Source organism: Callorhinchus milii, unplaced genomic scaffold, assembly GCF_018977255.1.
Source record: "Callorhinchus milii isolate IMCB2004 unplaced genomic scaffold, IMCB_Cmil_1.0 Scaffold8, whole genome shotgun sequence".
NCBI classification, from domain to species: Eukaryota; Metazoa; Chordata; class Chondrichthyes; order Chimaeriformes; family Callorhinchidae; genus Callorhinchus; species Callorhinchus milii.
In genome coordinates, this window is record NW_024704749.1 from 4684188 (window position 1) to 4699727 (window position 15540).

At 46.9% G+C, this 15540-nt stretch overlaps 1 protein-coding gene across 1 annotated transcript in view; it reads left to right on the forward strand.

Annotated features, from left to right (window-relative positions):
* Nucleotides 1-15540, forward strand: part of kremen1 (kringle containing transmembrane protein 1) — a 57083-nt gene that overhangs the window by 35131 nt on the left and 6412 nt on the right. The window contains exons 3-8 of the mRNA XM_042337548.1: nucleotides 2427-2518; nucleotides 5255-5379; nucleotides 6763-6916; nucleotides 7293-7625; nucleotides 9522-9683; nucleotides 9772-9856. Of these exons, the coding sequence (XP_042193482.1) occupies nucleotides 2427-2518; nucleotides 5255-5379; nucleotides 6763-6916; nucleotides 7293-7625; nucleotides 9522-9683; nucleotides 9772-9856 (951 nt within the window). The remainder of the gene's footprint in view (nucleotides 1-2426; nucleotides 2519-5254; nucleotides 5380-6762; nucleotides 6917-7292; nucleotides 7626-9521; nucleotides 9684-9771; nucleotides 9857-15540) is intronic.

The following is a 15540-nucleotide window of genomic DNA, read 5'->3' on the forward strand; positions in this document are numbered from 1 at the left end:
TGGGTGTGTGTGGAAATTGCACAGACTGTTATTTTCCTTTGGGATGTGCCCCTGAAAAGTAGACTTTGCTTGCTCTTTGTTGTGGGGAAGGGGGAACTGAAGAGAACTCCATGAAGGTATAATTTTTGCACTCTGAAATGAATAGAGATTTCTTTGCCTCCTGGCTGACATCCCTTCGTGGCTCAGTTGGTTGAGGGTTGGAATTGGGACCAGATGACTGAGTTCGAATCCCAATAGGTCTAGTCATCCCCTGGCCTTATTGAGGTCAGTAAAATGAGCACATTGTCTCAAAATATTCTCCACGGGGGAGCAAGTGAAAAGGGAGTGGGATTGAATTAGCTCTAAAAAAGACAGGCCTCATTTAGAGGCATAATAATAATAATACTCCTTGCATTTGATATAGTGCCCTATTACATCATCGAGATGTCTCAAAGCGCATCACAAGATGTACTGCAAAGTGGTTTGACCGTGTGTTTTGTGGGCGAAATGCGGCAATCAGTTTGCGCACGCCAATGTCCCGCAAACAGCCATGGAATGAGTGGGGTGGGGGGGGGGGGGGGGGTGTGGGTTGTTGGCCAGGACATTGCTGCATATGACATCCTGTTGAGCTGTCAGCCAGGCTCAGTTGGTAACACTCTCTCCTCGGAGTGGGTTCAAGCCCCATATGGGTCAGGATTTTGAATTCAAAGTCTAGAGCTGATGCTTCAGTGCGATGCTGAGAGACGCTATCCTTCAGGTGAGACGTTAAACCAAGGTCCTACCTGCCTGCCTACCTGCCTGTTCAGGTGGAAATTAAAGATCCCACCATGTTATAATAATCCTTGCATTAGATTTAGCGTCTTATCGGATCTTCGAGACTAATCTGAAGAGTTTACCAACTGAGCCGGGCTGGCTGAGTTGGTCAACAGTTGGTAAACCCCTAAAAAACAGGGATGTCCTTTGAAGCGCTTTGAGACATCTCGACGACATGATTTCTTTCGACTGCAAAGAGATTATCAAAATTATTAATTAATGCCATCAATCCCGCCATCAAGAGAGGCGGGAAGCAAATCCCATGGATGGATTTTATGATTTACAGCGAACGCTGGCCACTTGCATGAGCTGCCCTCTGGGAGCTCGCTCGTGTTTAGTCATGTCCCAGCCTCGACACCGGCTGCCAGCCAGCAGGCTGTTACACCATCGGAGCCTGTTCCCGTCTTAGTCTGACATCCACCACACGTGCGACTTTTCAGCAGATGTGCGTGAGTGACAAGATCCTGATTGATGATAGCCAAATCGTTGGCTTCAGTCCATCCAGGCAACCTATCCAGTAAAGCCTTAAGCCATAGCTGGGACTGTGAGTGGCAGGCAGTCTCTGGCTAATTCCCCATTTGAGGGATCAGTCAGGCTCTCCCTTTGGCACGGCCGATCCAGGCACTGCTGGAGCTGACTTTTGTACAAATGGACCTTCTCCAGAGGTATCCAACATGTAATATTCTGCCTCAGTTGGTAGCAGTCCGTTGTGGGTTCAAGTCCCACGTCAGTACTCGTACATTCCAGGCTGACACTCCAATATAGTACTGGGGGGTGGGGGTGCACGCTGCACAGTTGGAGATGCCGTGCTTTGTATGAGATGCTAAATTGAGGCCCCGTCTCTCTGCTCAGGTGAATATTATTGACCAATTTTGTTCGGGACACCGGGAGAAACTCCACACGCCTCTGTTTAACTAGCAGTAAGTAGGAACCAAGTTGTTAGTCAATTGGCAGATCGTTTTTCTGGGGTAATAATCCCTCCCAAAAAAAGACATTCACTTGGTCATTCCCTCCATGACTGTTTGTGGGACATCACTGTGCACAATTGGCTGTCGAGTTTCGCCCACAAAACACACAGTCAATCCACTTTACAATATATTCTGTGAAGTGATTTGAGACATCTCAACGACGTGATAATGTGCTATATTAAATGCAAGGTTTATTATTATTATTATAGTTTGTTCAAACAGTTCTTTATGTTCAGATTTGTGAAGCTAGCAGAACAAGAGAGCACAGGTTTAATGTTGAAAGGACAGACAGCCATAGGTGTAATTAATACCTGGAATGGGGTTATCAGGAAGGGTGGTTGAGGCCAGGACACTTGGACATACTTAAGATACAGCTTGAAGCTGTGATGAGAGGACAATAGGTTGGGTGTTTTGTAAGGATGAGAGATCAAATGGGCCAAAGGACCTTCTTCATCCAAATCTCTCTTGTCAGCTTGTAATGTCTTGTTTCATAAGGACAGTGTCCTTATGAGTGCCCTTTTAAGGAATGCTGTTGAGAAAGACATGATTCGGCCTTCAAATGGCTGGTGTCTCACATCTGGTTCTACTGAAGGAGAGAGTGGGTGCAGTAGTAGAGAAAGTGATTGACCATTGCAAACCCTAAAAGATGGTCTGTTCCATCTGCAGGAACCCAGATGGTGATGTCAGACCCTGGTGCTACATTGTTGAATACGAAGACGGGGTGTACTGGAAGTATTGCGACATACCAACATGCCACAGTAAGTAGGAGGCCAATTTCACGGGTAGTTACCGAGGCACCTCTGCTGCCATGTTGGGTCCTAATAGTTCAGCACAGAGACCTAGAGACCTACCTCTTTGCCCGAGCTTTCAGTCATCTTTCCCTCTCCACCCACCCACCCCTCCCAGCTCGGGTACCAAGCCAGGATTATTAAGAGCCTGGGGCGTCCCCCCACCTCAACGTAAAAGGCGCTGTATAAATGTAAACGACTATGGTATTGTATAAGAGCCAACATAAGCAAAAAGAATCAAAAGACTGTTACGACTAAATGGGTGTCAATGGGGCAGACATTGCTCTGTGCCATGTTGCTTACCCGATGACATAGTCATTGCATTCAAGAGGAAATCCTGTAAAGCCCTTTGAGACACCCTCCTGATTGTATCAAATGCTAGGATTATTATTATTATTATTTACCATCATTTTCAAAAGGGCAAGAGGAACCTGCAGGTGCCATGGGTTGGGGATGCTCGGAAGACTGGCTGAGGTCCTCCTTGGGGTTTTCTCCTCTCACCTCCCCTTAAAGAGATGACTGTAGATAGATTTGGGGGTGGAGGGTTGGGGTTAAGCTCCCCCTAGCCCCTCTATGAGATGTTTTATGACGTGATCAAATGCCAAGGATTATTAGACTAGACATGTGATTGTGAAATTTATGGCAGTGCTTCACGGGGGTGGGGTGGGAGGGAGGGGGGAATCTTTGCTATAAACAAAAAAAAATCATTTAGATATAATCATTGATCCTATCCAGGGGTTAAGTGCGACCACTGGGTTGAGTTAATTGCCTTTCTATCCGTGGGGATTTTGGTAATAAGTGTAAAGTGATAAGAGATTACTGAAAATAACCAACCCTTTGAAAATCACGCGGCTTCTGATTCTGAAAGGCACCTTTGTTTAGTCAGACATTTATTAAGAGAAATAGAGAATCGGAGAAATGCCTGCGTTCAGCACAGTGTTGATCCGTTTGCTTTCCAGTAATGGTGTGACCATGCTCGGGGAGGTAAGGTGGGAGGGAGTTAGGGAGCTGAGATAAGAGAACTTATGGAGAGCAATTGGAGAAAGAACAACAAAGCCTCAAATTATCAATCTATAATAATAGTAACAAAAGCGTCTTATCACTTCATTGAGACGTCTCTAAGCTCTTCACAGGATATATTGTAAGGTGTAGTGACTGTGTATTTTGTGGGCGAAACATGGCAGCCAATTTGTGTACCACAAACAGCCGTGGAGTAGAGCGACCACTTTTATTTGGGGGATTGTTGGGAGAGAGAAACTCTTTCCTCTTTTCAAATAGCGCCCCAGGATCTTTTAACATCGACCCGAACTGGCAAACCGGATCTCGGTTTAAAGTCTCATCCGTAGGACGACACCTCCGACAATGCAACACACTCCCAGCACTGCATTGGAGTGTCAGCTTTGACCATGTGATTCCACATCCCGATGTGGGGCTTGAACCCCCAACCTTCTGCCTCAGAGACGAGAGCGCTACTGCTGGGTCCGGTTGATGATCCATGAAAACAGTTCTGATACATGTCTGGCCCTGCGATTCGTCACAGGCTGAACTGTGTCCAAAAACTAATGCCAAATCCCATCTGACATGTGCCCTGACAGACTTTGAGGTCTTTATTTGCAAATTAACACATGAAGGAAGGTTGTCAACCTGGCGGGTGGCTGTGCATCTAAAATAAATGTCATTCGAAAGGGAGTTTCTACCGAGTTCAGTCATGTGGCTCCTGGGTTGGGTGAATATCATGGTTCAGAGTGAAGGTGAAGGTGGCAGGGAAAAGCACAGATGCAAGTGAAGGGATGCTCCATGGAATGCTATCCTTTCCGTGGTTACTGTCTTTACATCCCACCCCAAATCCTACCTCTTTCAAAAGCGCCTACAGACGCCTCACCCTCCCGGCCGTTTGCTTGGTGTCGTGTCCAACCCCATCCCTTGTGAAGCAGTCTGAGATGTTACCCTACCCCACGGTGCTTAATAAATACAAGTTGTTGTTGTTTGGGATGATAGACGATGGAAATGTTAGGCAGAGAGAAGGCTAGGTGGAGGGATGGAGGTGGAGGAGGCCGGAGCCAGCTAAGCCAAAGGAGCAGGTAGTGGAGTGGGGTGTGAGCAGGATGGAGTGCAATTGCTAGACAGTGTGAGGATGTTGATATTGATCCGTTCTGCAATAAGGAGCCATTGGAGCCTGACAAGGACTGGGAGGGGGTGCGGAGTTTAGCACAGCGTTTATAAGGAAGATGGAACTGACATTGAGAGCCAGATGACACAGATCAAAGCAAGAAGTGGCTGTATTTCCTCTTCTAATAATAATAATCCTTGCATTTAATATAGCGCCTTATCATGTCTTCGAGACATCTCTTCGCAGAATATATTGTCAGGTGTAGTGACTGTATTGTTTGTGGTTGAAACGCGGCAGCCAATTGCGCAAGGCAGCGAACCACAAACAGTCGTGGATCGAGTGACCAAATTATCATTTTTTTTTAAAAAAAAGGGATTATAACCACTGGAAAAGCGATCCGTCAATCAGCTAATAACCAGGCGACTGCTTACTGCGAGGTAAACAGAGGAGTGTGGAGCGAGGAAACTTGCCAAAGATTTTGCCCTGCCCGGGAATCGAACCCGGGTCCTCTCGCTTGGGAGGCAAGAGCTCTAAACCACTACCCTACGGGAATCCATTATGTGTTAACCGAATCTCCCCGTTGTGTTTTTCCTCAGTGCCGGGCTACCTGGGTTGTTTCAAAGACAATGGGGACCCTCCACCTCTATCCGGAATCAGTGAGACATCCAATAAGCTGACCATTCAGACCTGCATCAACTTCTGCAGGAGCAAGCGCTTCAAGGTAAGACAGCACTCGACAGAGAAAGTGTCTCAGCGAGCGGCGAGACTGGAGAACCTCGCGCAAAGCTTGAGCTCTCAGTTATACTATGAGATTAACAGTTATATTATATTAACAGTTATATTATATTATATTGCCAGAGGAAATATATTAAAAAAACGGCGGGGGCTGTGATAATATCGACAGCATTTATTGCATCCAGCAAATCGTATTTACATAGCGCCTTTCACATCGGAAGGAGGTCCCAAAGCATCCCCCTCTTCCCCCCAGAACTCGATCGCTCAATCCACGACTGTTTGTGGGACTCTGCTGTGCGTGTTTGGTTGCTGCGTTTTGCCCACAAAATACACAGTCAATCCGCTTTACAGTATATTCTGTGAAGGGCTTTGAGACGTCCAACCACCTCTGTGGATTACTAAGGGGTTGGACAGATAAGGGTTTGCTACCAAATAGTGCAGCGATCCCAAACAAGGACTTTGTAATACGGATTCCAAATTATACACCACAGTAACTGGAACCAGATCCATGGGTAGCCCTGTGTGTCCTCATCTAGCCTTGCAATCTTACCCTCTCTCTCCATTTATTAGCCTCATGAATTGTCATACCATTGTGTCTTTAGACAGTGCAATTGGCCTCCTCACCCACCCCAGGCTAGGGAGGGGAAAGATCATCAAGAGGTCTTGCTGCTGATCATTATCCAGTGACTCCTGTAGATGAGGGGGCTTGCCCACACAGGTTCAGTCTTAGCTCAACAGCCTGCCAACACTCACTGCCTTAACCTCGCCCATAGACACCTGGAACGTTTCAGGACAGACGAAGATCTTTCAGCTCATTGTGTCTGTGCTGCTGCCGCCTATTTTTCCAAGTTACCCTTTTTCTTACATTAATCCCAGTTTGGAGTCCCGTAGCATGGTGGTTAGAGCACTCCCTTCACAAGCGAAAGACTTGGGTTTGATTCCTGTCCCACGCCTCTGTTTACCTAGCAGAAAGTAGGAACCCGGTTGTTAGTCGATTGGCGGATTGCCTTCTGGGGGTAATAATCCTACCCACCACCCCCCCGAAAAATTTGATCCCTCAGTCCACGACTGTTTCTGGGGCACTGCTGTGTGCCATTGGCTGCCGTGTTTCGCCTACAAAATGCACAGTCAATTCGCTTTACAATATATTCTGTGGAGTGCTTTGAGACGTCTCAAAGAGATCCGTCAATCAACTAATAACTGAGTTCCTACTTACTGCTAGGTCAACAGAGGCGTGTGGAGTGAGGAAACTTGCCTAGCATTTCGTCCCCCTCCATCTTAAATGAACGGTTAAATCAACCTTATGTGAAATGGTTCTCACCGTTTTGTTTCCCTTGCGCTGACGCTGTTATCCTCTGCTGTGTTGAAGCTGGCCGGCATGGAATCGGGCTACGCATGCTTTTGTGGGAACGATGCGGATTACTGGAAGCACGGAGAGGCGAACAGCACCGAATGCAACCAAGTGTGCTTTGGCAATCACACTCAGCTCTGTGGAGGAGACGGCAGGATAAACATCTTTGACAGTAAGTGCCGGCGCTCTCAGAGGGGTCGGGGCAGCAGAACAAAGGAGCACTGGCGATTTCAGGGCAGGAACCAGGAAGTATTTCTTCACATTGGTTCGTGGCTCCCAAGAAGAAGTGTAGTTGAGGCTGGGATTTTGGCCGTATTGAAGAAACGGTTTGAGGTTACAGCTGGAGGATGGTTGGGGTGGGTAGGTGGGTGGGGTCTGGAAGGATGAGATCAAATGGGACCGAACCTATTGCGATCGTGTCATTAGACGGTACAAGTCGTTGAGACGTCTCAAAGCGCTTCACAGAATATACTGTAAAGTGAATTGACACGTATCCACTTCTCCCTCCCTCTCTCCCTCTCTCTCTCTCTCTCTCTCTCTCGTCGCAGCACTGATCGGCTCTTGCGGTGGGAATTACTCCGCGGACATCGGGATCATTTACTCCCCCGACTTCCCCGACAACTACGCCAACGGCAGAGTCTGCTATTGGACCATCCAGGTGTCGGGAGCCTCGATGATACAGTTCCATTTCGCGCTGTTTGACATTCGGGATGCCAGCGACATGGTGGAGTTCCTGGACGGATACAGCAACGAGGTCCTGGCCAGGTTCGATGGCAGGAACCGACCCTATGACAGCGTGAACGTGTCGGCCAGCTTCGTTATCCTCTACTTTTACTCTGACGGGGCCAACCGGGCAGACGGGTTTGCGGTCTTGTACAAAGGTGAGCCAGCTCCTCCGCCATCTTCGTTTCAGCAAAAATAAATAATAATAATAATCCTAATAATAATCCTTGCATCGCGCCGTTGAGACGTCTCAAAGCGCTTCACAGAATATAATGTAAAGTGAATTGACTGTGCGTTTCGTAGGGCGAAACATGGCTCCCGATTATGCACAGCGGCGTCCCACCAACAGCACTGGGATGGAGTGAAGTGACCAAATTTGTTTTAAAACATTTTTTTATTACACCCCCTCCCCCACACACCCCCCCCCATAATAAGTTTCGTCGTGATGTGCATTATATCATACACAAGGACTATTATTATTGTTGTGTGTGTGTTTTTTTTATCCCATTTGGAAAGTCACGGAGTCCTGATTTACTAAATGGAGAAAAAAACACACACGCATCGATAATAATATTCCTCGCGTATGATATCCGGAATTCCCAATCCCTCTTGAGTTGCAGAAAAAATCATTGAGGATCTAAACCCGGGATTGGGGCTGAACTTGGCAGACACATTACCCCCCCACCCCCACTGAGTCTAAAATCTAAAATAAACCAGCGTATTCCAGATGATATTTGGATACAGCTGTTCTAAACCAAAGCGACCTGAACCAGTTCCAGCTGTGTAGTCGGAAATCAGTTTAAAGCTAAGCAAACTGTTGGGCTCTCAACGCTTGAGGCAAAATATGTTTCCACTGAGAAAATCTGCAATGCCTGCTCGCTGCTGCTTTTCAGTCATCCTTTGTTAGTCCTCTGAACGGCTGCGTAGAGGTTAGTGCGAGAGCAGACATTGTACGGGGAGCAGACTTTTATAGGAGACCCCGTCTTATCTGATGCGCCGAACCCCGCAATAATTGTTGCGTTTCATACGGCGCCTCTCCCGTCGGGCGGGCGTCCCAGAGCACCTCACGGGATGCACTGTGAAGAGCGTGGCGGAGGCTGCGTATTTTGTAGGCGAACGCAGCTGCCAATTTGTGCGCCCGTGGGCAGCTGCGAAGTGGGTTTTTATTGGAGGGGTTGTCGGTCGGGACACCGGAAGAGAGAAACTCCCTTCTCTGTTTTTTCGAGAGTTGCCGCGGCATCTCTTTAACGTTCATCGGTTTAATGTTTAACGGTTTAATGTCCCGTCCGGAGGACGGCGCCTCCAGGACTCCCTCCTCAGAACCACAGTGGAGTGTCAGCCTAGACTTATATGAGTTCAAAGCCTTGACGTAGGGGCTTGAACCCACAACCTTCTGACTCAGCTGCGAGAGTGCCTACCGGCTCATAAAACGCACCATTGTCAGGGTGAGCCAAGTCATAGCTCTCTCTTGAGGTTTTGAGCTCATAATTTAGGCTGATACCATAGAAGTGCCTCAGAGATCAGAGGTATCATCCATCAGAGAAGAGACATTAAACCGAGGTCTCGTCTGCCTGTTCAGGTGGACGTTAAATGCATTATAATCTATGCGCCAATGCAATAACATCTGCTTTTCAGTAGTTTGTTACAAGCCATCATTAATATATTTAGAAAGAGCGTATAATAATCATAACAATCCTCACATTTGATATAGCGCCTTATCATGTCGTTGAGATGTCTCAAGGCGCTTCACAGGACATAACGCAATGGGGACTTGCTGTGGATGAAACGTACCAGCGAATTGCACAGCAATGTCCCACAAACAGCCAAGGAGTGAGCGACCAATTTTATTTAGAGAATTGCCGGCCAGGACGCCGGGAGAGAGAGAGAGAAACTCCCTTCTCTTTTCGAATAGCGTGGAGGGATCTTTGACGTCCGCCTGAGCAGGCAGGCGGGACGTCGGTTTAACGTCTCCTCCGAAGGACGGACAGGCATTGAAACGTAAAGGTTATTATTTGTTGGATTCACTGGCCTTTGTATTGTGATCCTCTTCACAGCTGTTAAAGATAACCAACACTTGCTCGCTTCAGAGGGCAAGAACAGTCCGAATACATTGGACACAATAACAGAGAGGGTAGGACCGGGCACTATTGGTGCAAGGTCATCAAAGATCCTCTACATAACAGCAAGCCCCAGTCAGTCCAACCCCAATATGCCAGGTTAGTGCCAACTCCCTTCTACGCAGTAACAATACAATACAGTTTAGTTGTTTTGGTTTCTAAATGCTACCAATGTGTTCCTTTACAGTGTGGACCATCTATGCCTTGGCTGGCTTGCTAACTCTAACCGCTATAGTGATGGTTTCAAAGATTCTTCTTCATCTGACTGTGAAGTAAGTTTTTTCTTTGATTAAAGGGAACGTTTTGGGTGGGAATGGATCTTATCGAGGTACTTGCCAAGCTCTGTCGGTAAACGCTCTGGCCTCTCGAGTCAGAAGGTCGCGGGTTCAAAACCCCAATGTGCTCACAGTCTAGGCTCCAGTGCAGTGCTCGGGGTGGGGGGTGGAGGGTGGGGGGGCGGTGGGTGGGGGCTGGTGGGGTGGAGGGGGAAAGGAAATGCATTGTCGGAAGTGCTGAGCTTCGGATGAGATATTAAGCTGAGGTTCCAACTGATGTTAAAGATTCCGTGTGGCGCTCAAAAAGAGAAGGATATTAGTTCCCTTTAACGTTGCAGATGTGGGATCTTGCTGTGTGTGTGAAAATGTCTGCTGCATTTGCCCACAAACAACACACTCCCTCTGCTTCACTCCCACACTCCCACACAGACTGAGGCAGACTGTGAGGGACACACACAATACGGCTGACAGAACTTACCATTGGGCCGCATTAACAACAGGAGCTTCTATCAGACGCAAGGATTATTCTTAAATGTGCCCTCCGCTGGCTGCGTGGATACACGGCCCATATGGTGTGGTACCGAACCAATAAAAATTATCCCAGTTTCAGTCTGTGGTCTGTGCTGTGTTAGTGATCTGAGCACAGCACGAAAGGTTGACTGTACCATGAGACTGTTCGCGGGTTACGATTACTGAGGGCCTGGCAGACAGCCAGACAGCGTTAACGATCAAAGTGTGAGAAAAGCAACCAAAATGTTGGTTAGTTGAGTCAAGTGATAACTTATGGATAGAAAATGAACGAAAAATGAGTGTTAAGGACTCTTAACATGCTCCCTGCCGTGACAGTGACGGAACTCTTTAGTGTACTGTCAACGAGTTGATCACAATCCAAAGCCTCTGTTATTCTCCAATAAAATAGTAGCAGCCGGTGTTGCAAAAAAAAATCATCTGCCTCTTCTGGCTTCACAAGGCTGAATTTTGAACCTCATCTGTTTTAAAGAAATCAAAGGTACTCTTAAAGGCAGGCCAGCCCTCAATAAACCTGGGCAAAAATAGTTGGAATTGTATGAAAGGCTTTCGCAAACTCTTTAAAATTCCTGGTGATGCCATTTAGAATCCTGGTTCAGACGAGTTATTGATAACAGCAACACAGAGAGAGAGAGGGAGAGAAAGAGAGAGAGAGAGGGCTGGCGTGAACCCAGAGCGGGCTGTAATTTCAGCTCGTTGATCCCAACGTTTCGCCCACAAAATATAAAGTCAAATCACTTTGCGGTACATCCCTGAAGCGCTTTGAGACGTCTCCGCGACGCGATAAGGCGCCGTATCAAATGCAAGGATTCTTATTCTTATTATCCTGTTGCTGTAGTGAATCCTCCCACCTCTGTGGATTTTATCATCGCTTACTGTTTAAGCACAGCTATTAACCGATGTTCAACTGGACGAGATCGTGGAATCATAGTAACAATCCTTGCATTTGATGTAGCGCATTTCACGTCTTCTAGAATCATAGGATATTACAGCACAGAAGAAGGCCTGTGCCGGCTCTTTGGAAGAGCTATCCAGTGAGTCCCTATTCCCCCGCTCGTTCCTCAACTAGCCCCACTCCCAAGCACTTATCCCAAATAGTCCCACTCCCTCACTCTTTCCCCATATCCTTGCAGATGTTTCCTTTTCAAGTACCTATCTATTTCCCTTGGTCAATACAAAGTCCTGTCGACCTGCTCTGGCGGATGTTAAACATCCCGCTGCGCTATTCGAAAAGAGAAGGGAGTTTCTCTCTCCCGATGTCCTGGCCGACAATCACCCAATCGACATCGGTCACTCGCTCTATGGCTATCTGTGGGATTGTGGAGTCCTGTAGCTCAGTGGTTAGAGCACTCGCCTCTCAAGCGAGAAACCTGGGTTCGATTTCCGGCAGAGCGAAACCTTGGGCAAATTTCCTTACTCCACGATATCAATGCAAGGATTTTCATTATTATTATTATTATTATTACCTGAATCTGTGGCCGATTCATGTGGAGGGGATCAAATATTCCCACAATGGTAGAATTGCACTGTGGCAACGCAGACAACAGAATAGGCTTTTAATTCAAAACCTTTCTTGCCCGAGACCCAAGAGCGATCCTAAATAAAGTACGGTTCGTGATTTTAGAAAATAAGCAACATGATCTGGGGAGTTCCTTTGAAGTTCAGGATGTGAGGTGCAGTCAGTTCTTGTTCCGCTAACAATGTCTCCTCACAAAAGAGCTTCAGCTGTTTATTATTTGACGGGATTAATATTCGTTTCTATTGCTTCCTTGTGGACAAATACCATTGGAAATAAGGCATGAAATCCGAGCGATGGAAAACCCCAGAGACCTCTTGCTCAGCTTAAGAATCTTTGGTTCCCAGTCCCAGGAGCAGGGATTTTGCCTGTCCGTTCCGTAGTGAGGGGGGGTGGGGGTGGTGGAGATGTGGTGCGAATGGGGGAACCATCTTCTTAAAGGCGCCGCGCTGGGTCACTGGTGAAAGTTCGCTGACGTAACTTTTCAATCCTTTGTGACGTTGAAACGTAACTTCATCACTTCCCCTTTAACATTATTAAACAGTAATAATGTTATCAAATAACATTTGCGGGTGGGACAGTCATTGGAGTTGAGGTACAGAAACAGCCGTGATCGAATAGAAGGGCGGAACAGGCTCGAGGGGGCTGAATAGCCTCCTCCTGTTCCTATGTTCCTATAAACCTTTTTTTTCCCCCCCACCCACATTTACACTTTTACAGTATATCCTGTGAAATATAATGTTGTTGTTGTTGCGGAGAGCTTCGAGATGCTCAGCGACGGGATGAACTGCTATATCAAACACAAGGATTATTATTATTGGTATTAACAAGAACAAGTTCCGTCACCCGAACTCCCATTGGCAAGGATTCTGCAAAGGGGAAACCTTTCGAGGAGGGAACGGGATTTGCGTTCGCACTTTATCTACGTCGCGATTTATGAGGGTTTTGTCTTCTGCTCAGCAGTGAATGCTGATGATGTCTTCAGCGAGAGCTGACTCGGGGTGGGGGAAGTTAAAAGTTCTCGACAGAGATTAAATAACATCAGGTTTTCTTAACCCAAGAGTTTCAGTCAACTTCTCTTTCCAGATGTGCCCGTGTCAATCCTGCCCCCTCCTGCCTCCTTGGACTCGATCCAAGCCAGTTGCTGGCCTCAGCAGGACTTGGTACTTACACAAAAGTATCCTTAAAGAGCAGCCAAACAAAACAAAAAGGATTTCATTGCAGTTGTCGACTGATTTTCTATCTAACAAAGCATCCAGATGGCGAGAGATGATTCCCTTTTCATTTTGCTTGCAAAGTTTGCCCACGAAGACAGTGTCAGCCCCTCCTTGAACTCACATTGTCTAGGCTGAAGCTCCAATGCAACGCTGGGGGGGGGGGGGGGGTTGGGGGGGCAGTGTGAGGGGTAGGGTCGGAGGGGGATCAAACCGAAGTCCTCTCTTCCTGTTCAGGTGAATGTTAAACGATCTCATGGCCCTGCTCGAAAAGAGAAGGGAGATAAAATCAGTCACTCACTTCATAAATATCCGCGGGACGTTAACATACGTTAACATCAGCTGCCGCATTCGCCTGCGAAACACCAACCCAGTAAAATTCCCATGAAGCGCTTTGAGACATCCTCCCAAACGTGGCGTAAGGAAAACAAAAGGTAGTAATTGAGGTTGTTAATAAGTAAAGATTGCTTTAGGTCTGAATATTCCAACGAGCCAAGCGCACGTTAACACAACTGGTAAGAATTCGACGAGGTTGAATTCTTGAGCTGCTTATATTAAAGCCAGCGCTAGAGAGACTCTGGCACTTTAATGAAAGATTTACGACGCCTTTTGTTAGCGACCTGCTGTTAATGTCCTGTGTTAACAAAAATGATGTGTACACATCTTGAAGAGATGTTGCTTCCCACTCGGGGTCTGACCCAGTCGGGTTGAACACCTCTGCTTCTTTATCTGTGTGAGAAGTCGTGTGAGTAGGGCAATATTTGACACCGTGGACTTCAAAGACGTGAGCATTTTACGGCTGTATTCGTTTTCCGAGTGTACTTTGTAGGCTGGGCTTTCATAATGTGATGCACAAAGCTGTCACATTTTTTACTGCTGTGCTAGGTGTCAGATTTATGGAGCAAATATAAAGAGGGCTTTCATTTATGAAGGACGAGACAGGTTAATGCGGAAATCATCCTGCATGCAGATGTTCCTTTTTAGTTCTGCGTACCAGAGGTCACAGCTGTCTGAAGCAAATATCTTAAGCACCGTTCTGCCCGGATTGCCCTGAGCACCGATGCCTCAGTGTGACCCATAACTCCTGTTAGTACATTGACCCTCTACGCCCTGTCGTTTCAACTGTCTCTTCCCTCTTTGTGCGCTCTCGCCTTCTCGAGTCAGAAGATTGTGGGTTCAAGCCCCCACGTTGGGACTTGTAATCACATGGTCTAAGTCGATGCTCTGATGCAGGGTTGGGACTGTGACATTGTTGAAGGTGCCGTCCTTCGGATGTGACCTTAAACTTCAGGTGGATGTTAAAGATCTATGGCACTCACTCCATGGCTGTTTGCAGGACATTGCGGCACAAACTGGCTGCCACGTTTCGAGCCCCACGTTGGGAATTTGAGCTCGTAGCCTAGGCTGACCCTCCAGTGCAATAATGGGGGGGGAAGTGGGGAGCGCTGCATTGTTGGAGGTGCTGTCGTTCAGACAAGATGTTAAACCAAGTTCCCGATAGAGGACGTTATTTGAAAATCTAAGGGAGTTTCTCTTGCACCAATCCTTCAGATAAAACTCACCAAGTTGGGGGTAATGATGCTGTGTGCAAATTAGCTGCCGTCTTTTCCTACCAATATTAATAATAATAATAATAATCCTTGCATTTGATCTAGCGTCTTATCATGTCGTTGAGCTGTCTCAAAGCGCTTCACAGAATATATTGCAAAGTGGACTGACTGTGTATTTGTGGACCAAACGAGACAAAATACGAATACAAAGTCATGGCACTTTACAGCAGTTCCCAGGGATATAATGGGAGCTATTCCAAATGGTATCATTATACATTTCACTCCGAGTGAGTCTCCGTTCTGTGCTTTATCTGCTACATTCCAGGTATGTCCACAGACAGCTCCCAGTGAGATCAAAGGCCAGTTATATTGGAAATTGTGACACGTTAAAGCTCGCCCTTGATTATAGACATTATAGCACTTCAATGGAACATGCCACCCACAGAGGTTAAAATATACCTATTCATTATATAGCACTTTTCTTGTAAAAGCTCCCCCCTCGGCTCAATGGAAGCAGCGAAATCGTAGCAAGAAGTGGAAGCGTAGGCAAACAGGAACAGCCGGAGGTCATTCAGCCCATCGATCCTGTTCCATGTTATAGGGTTAAGCAAAGGCTGTCCTTTGAGCCATAATTCATGAAGAGAGCTCTCTTGAAAGGCATGAAGGAGTTTGCTTACAAAACACACAGTCACCACCAAAAGAGACGCTCTCCTGATGTGAAAGGCGCTGCATCGAATGTAAAGACTATTATTATGATGATGATAAATATCTCGCCATCGTTTGAACAGCTTGGATGTAATTTTTCTCCTGATTCGTCATGAACTTGGGAGGGAGCGAGGAAGGGAAGGAGGGAGGTAGGGAGAGAGAGGGAGA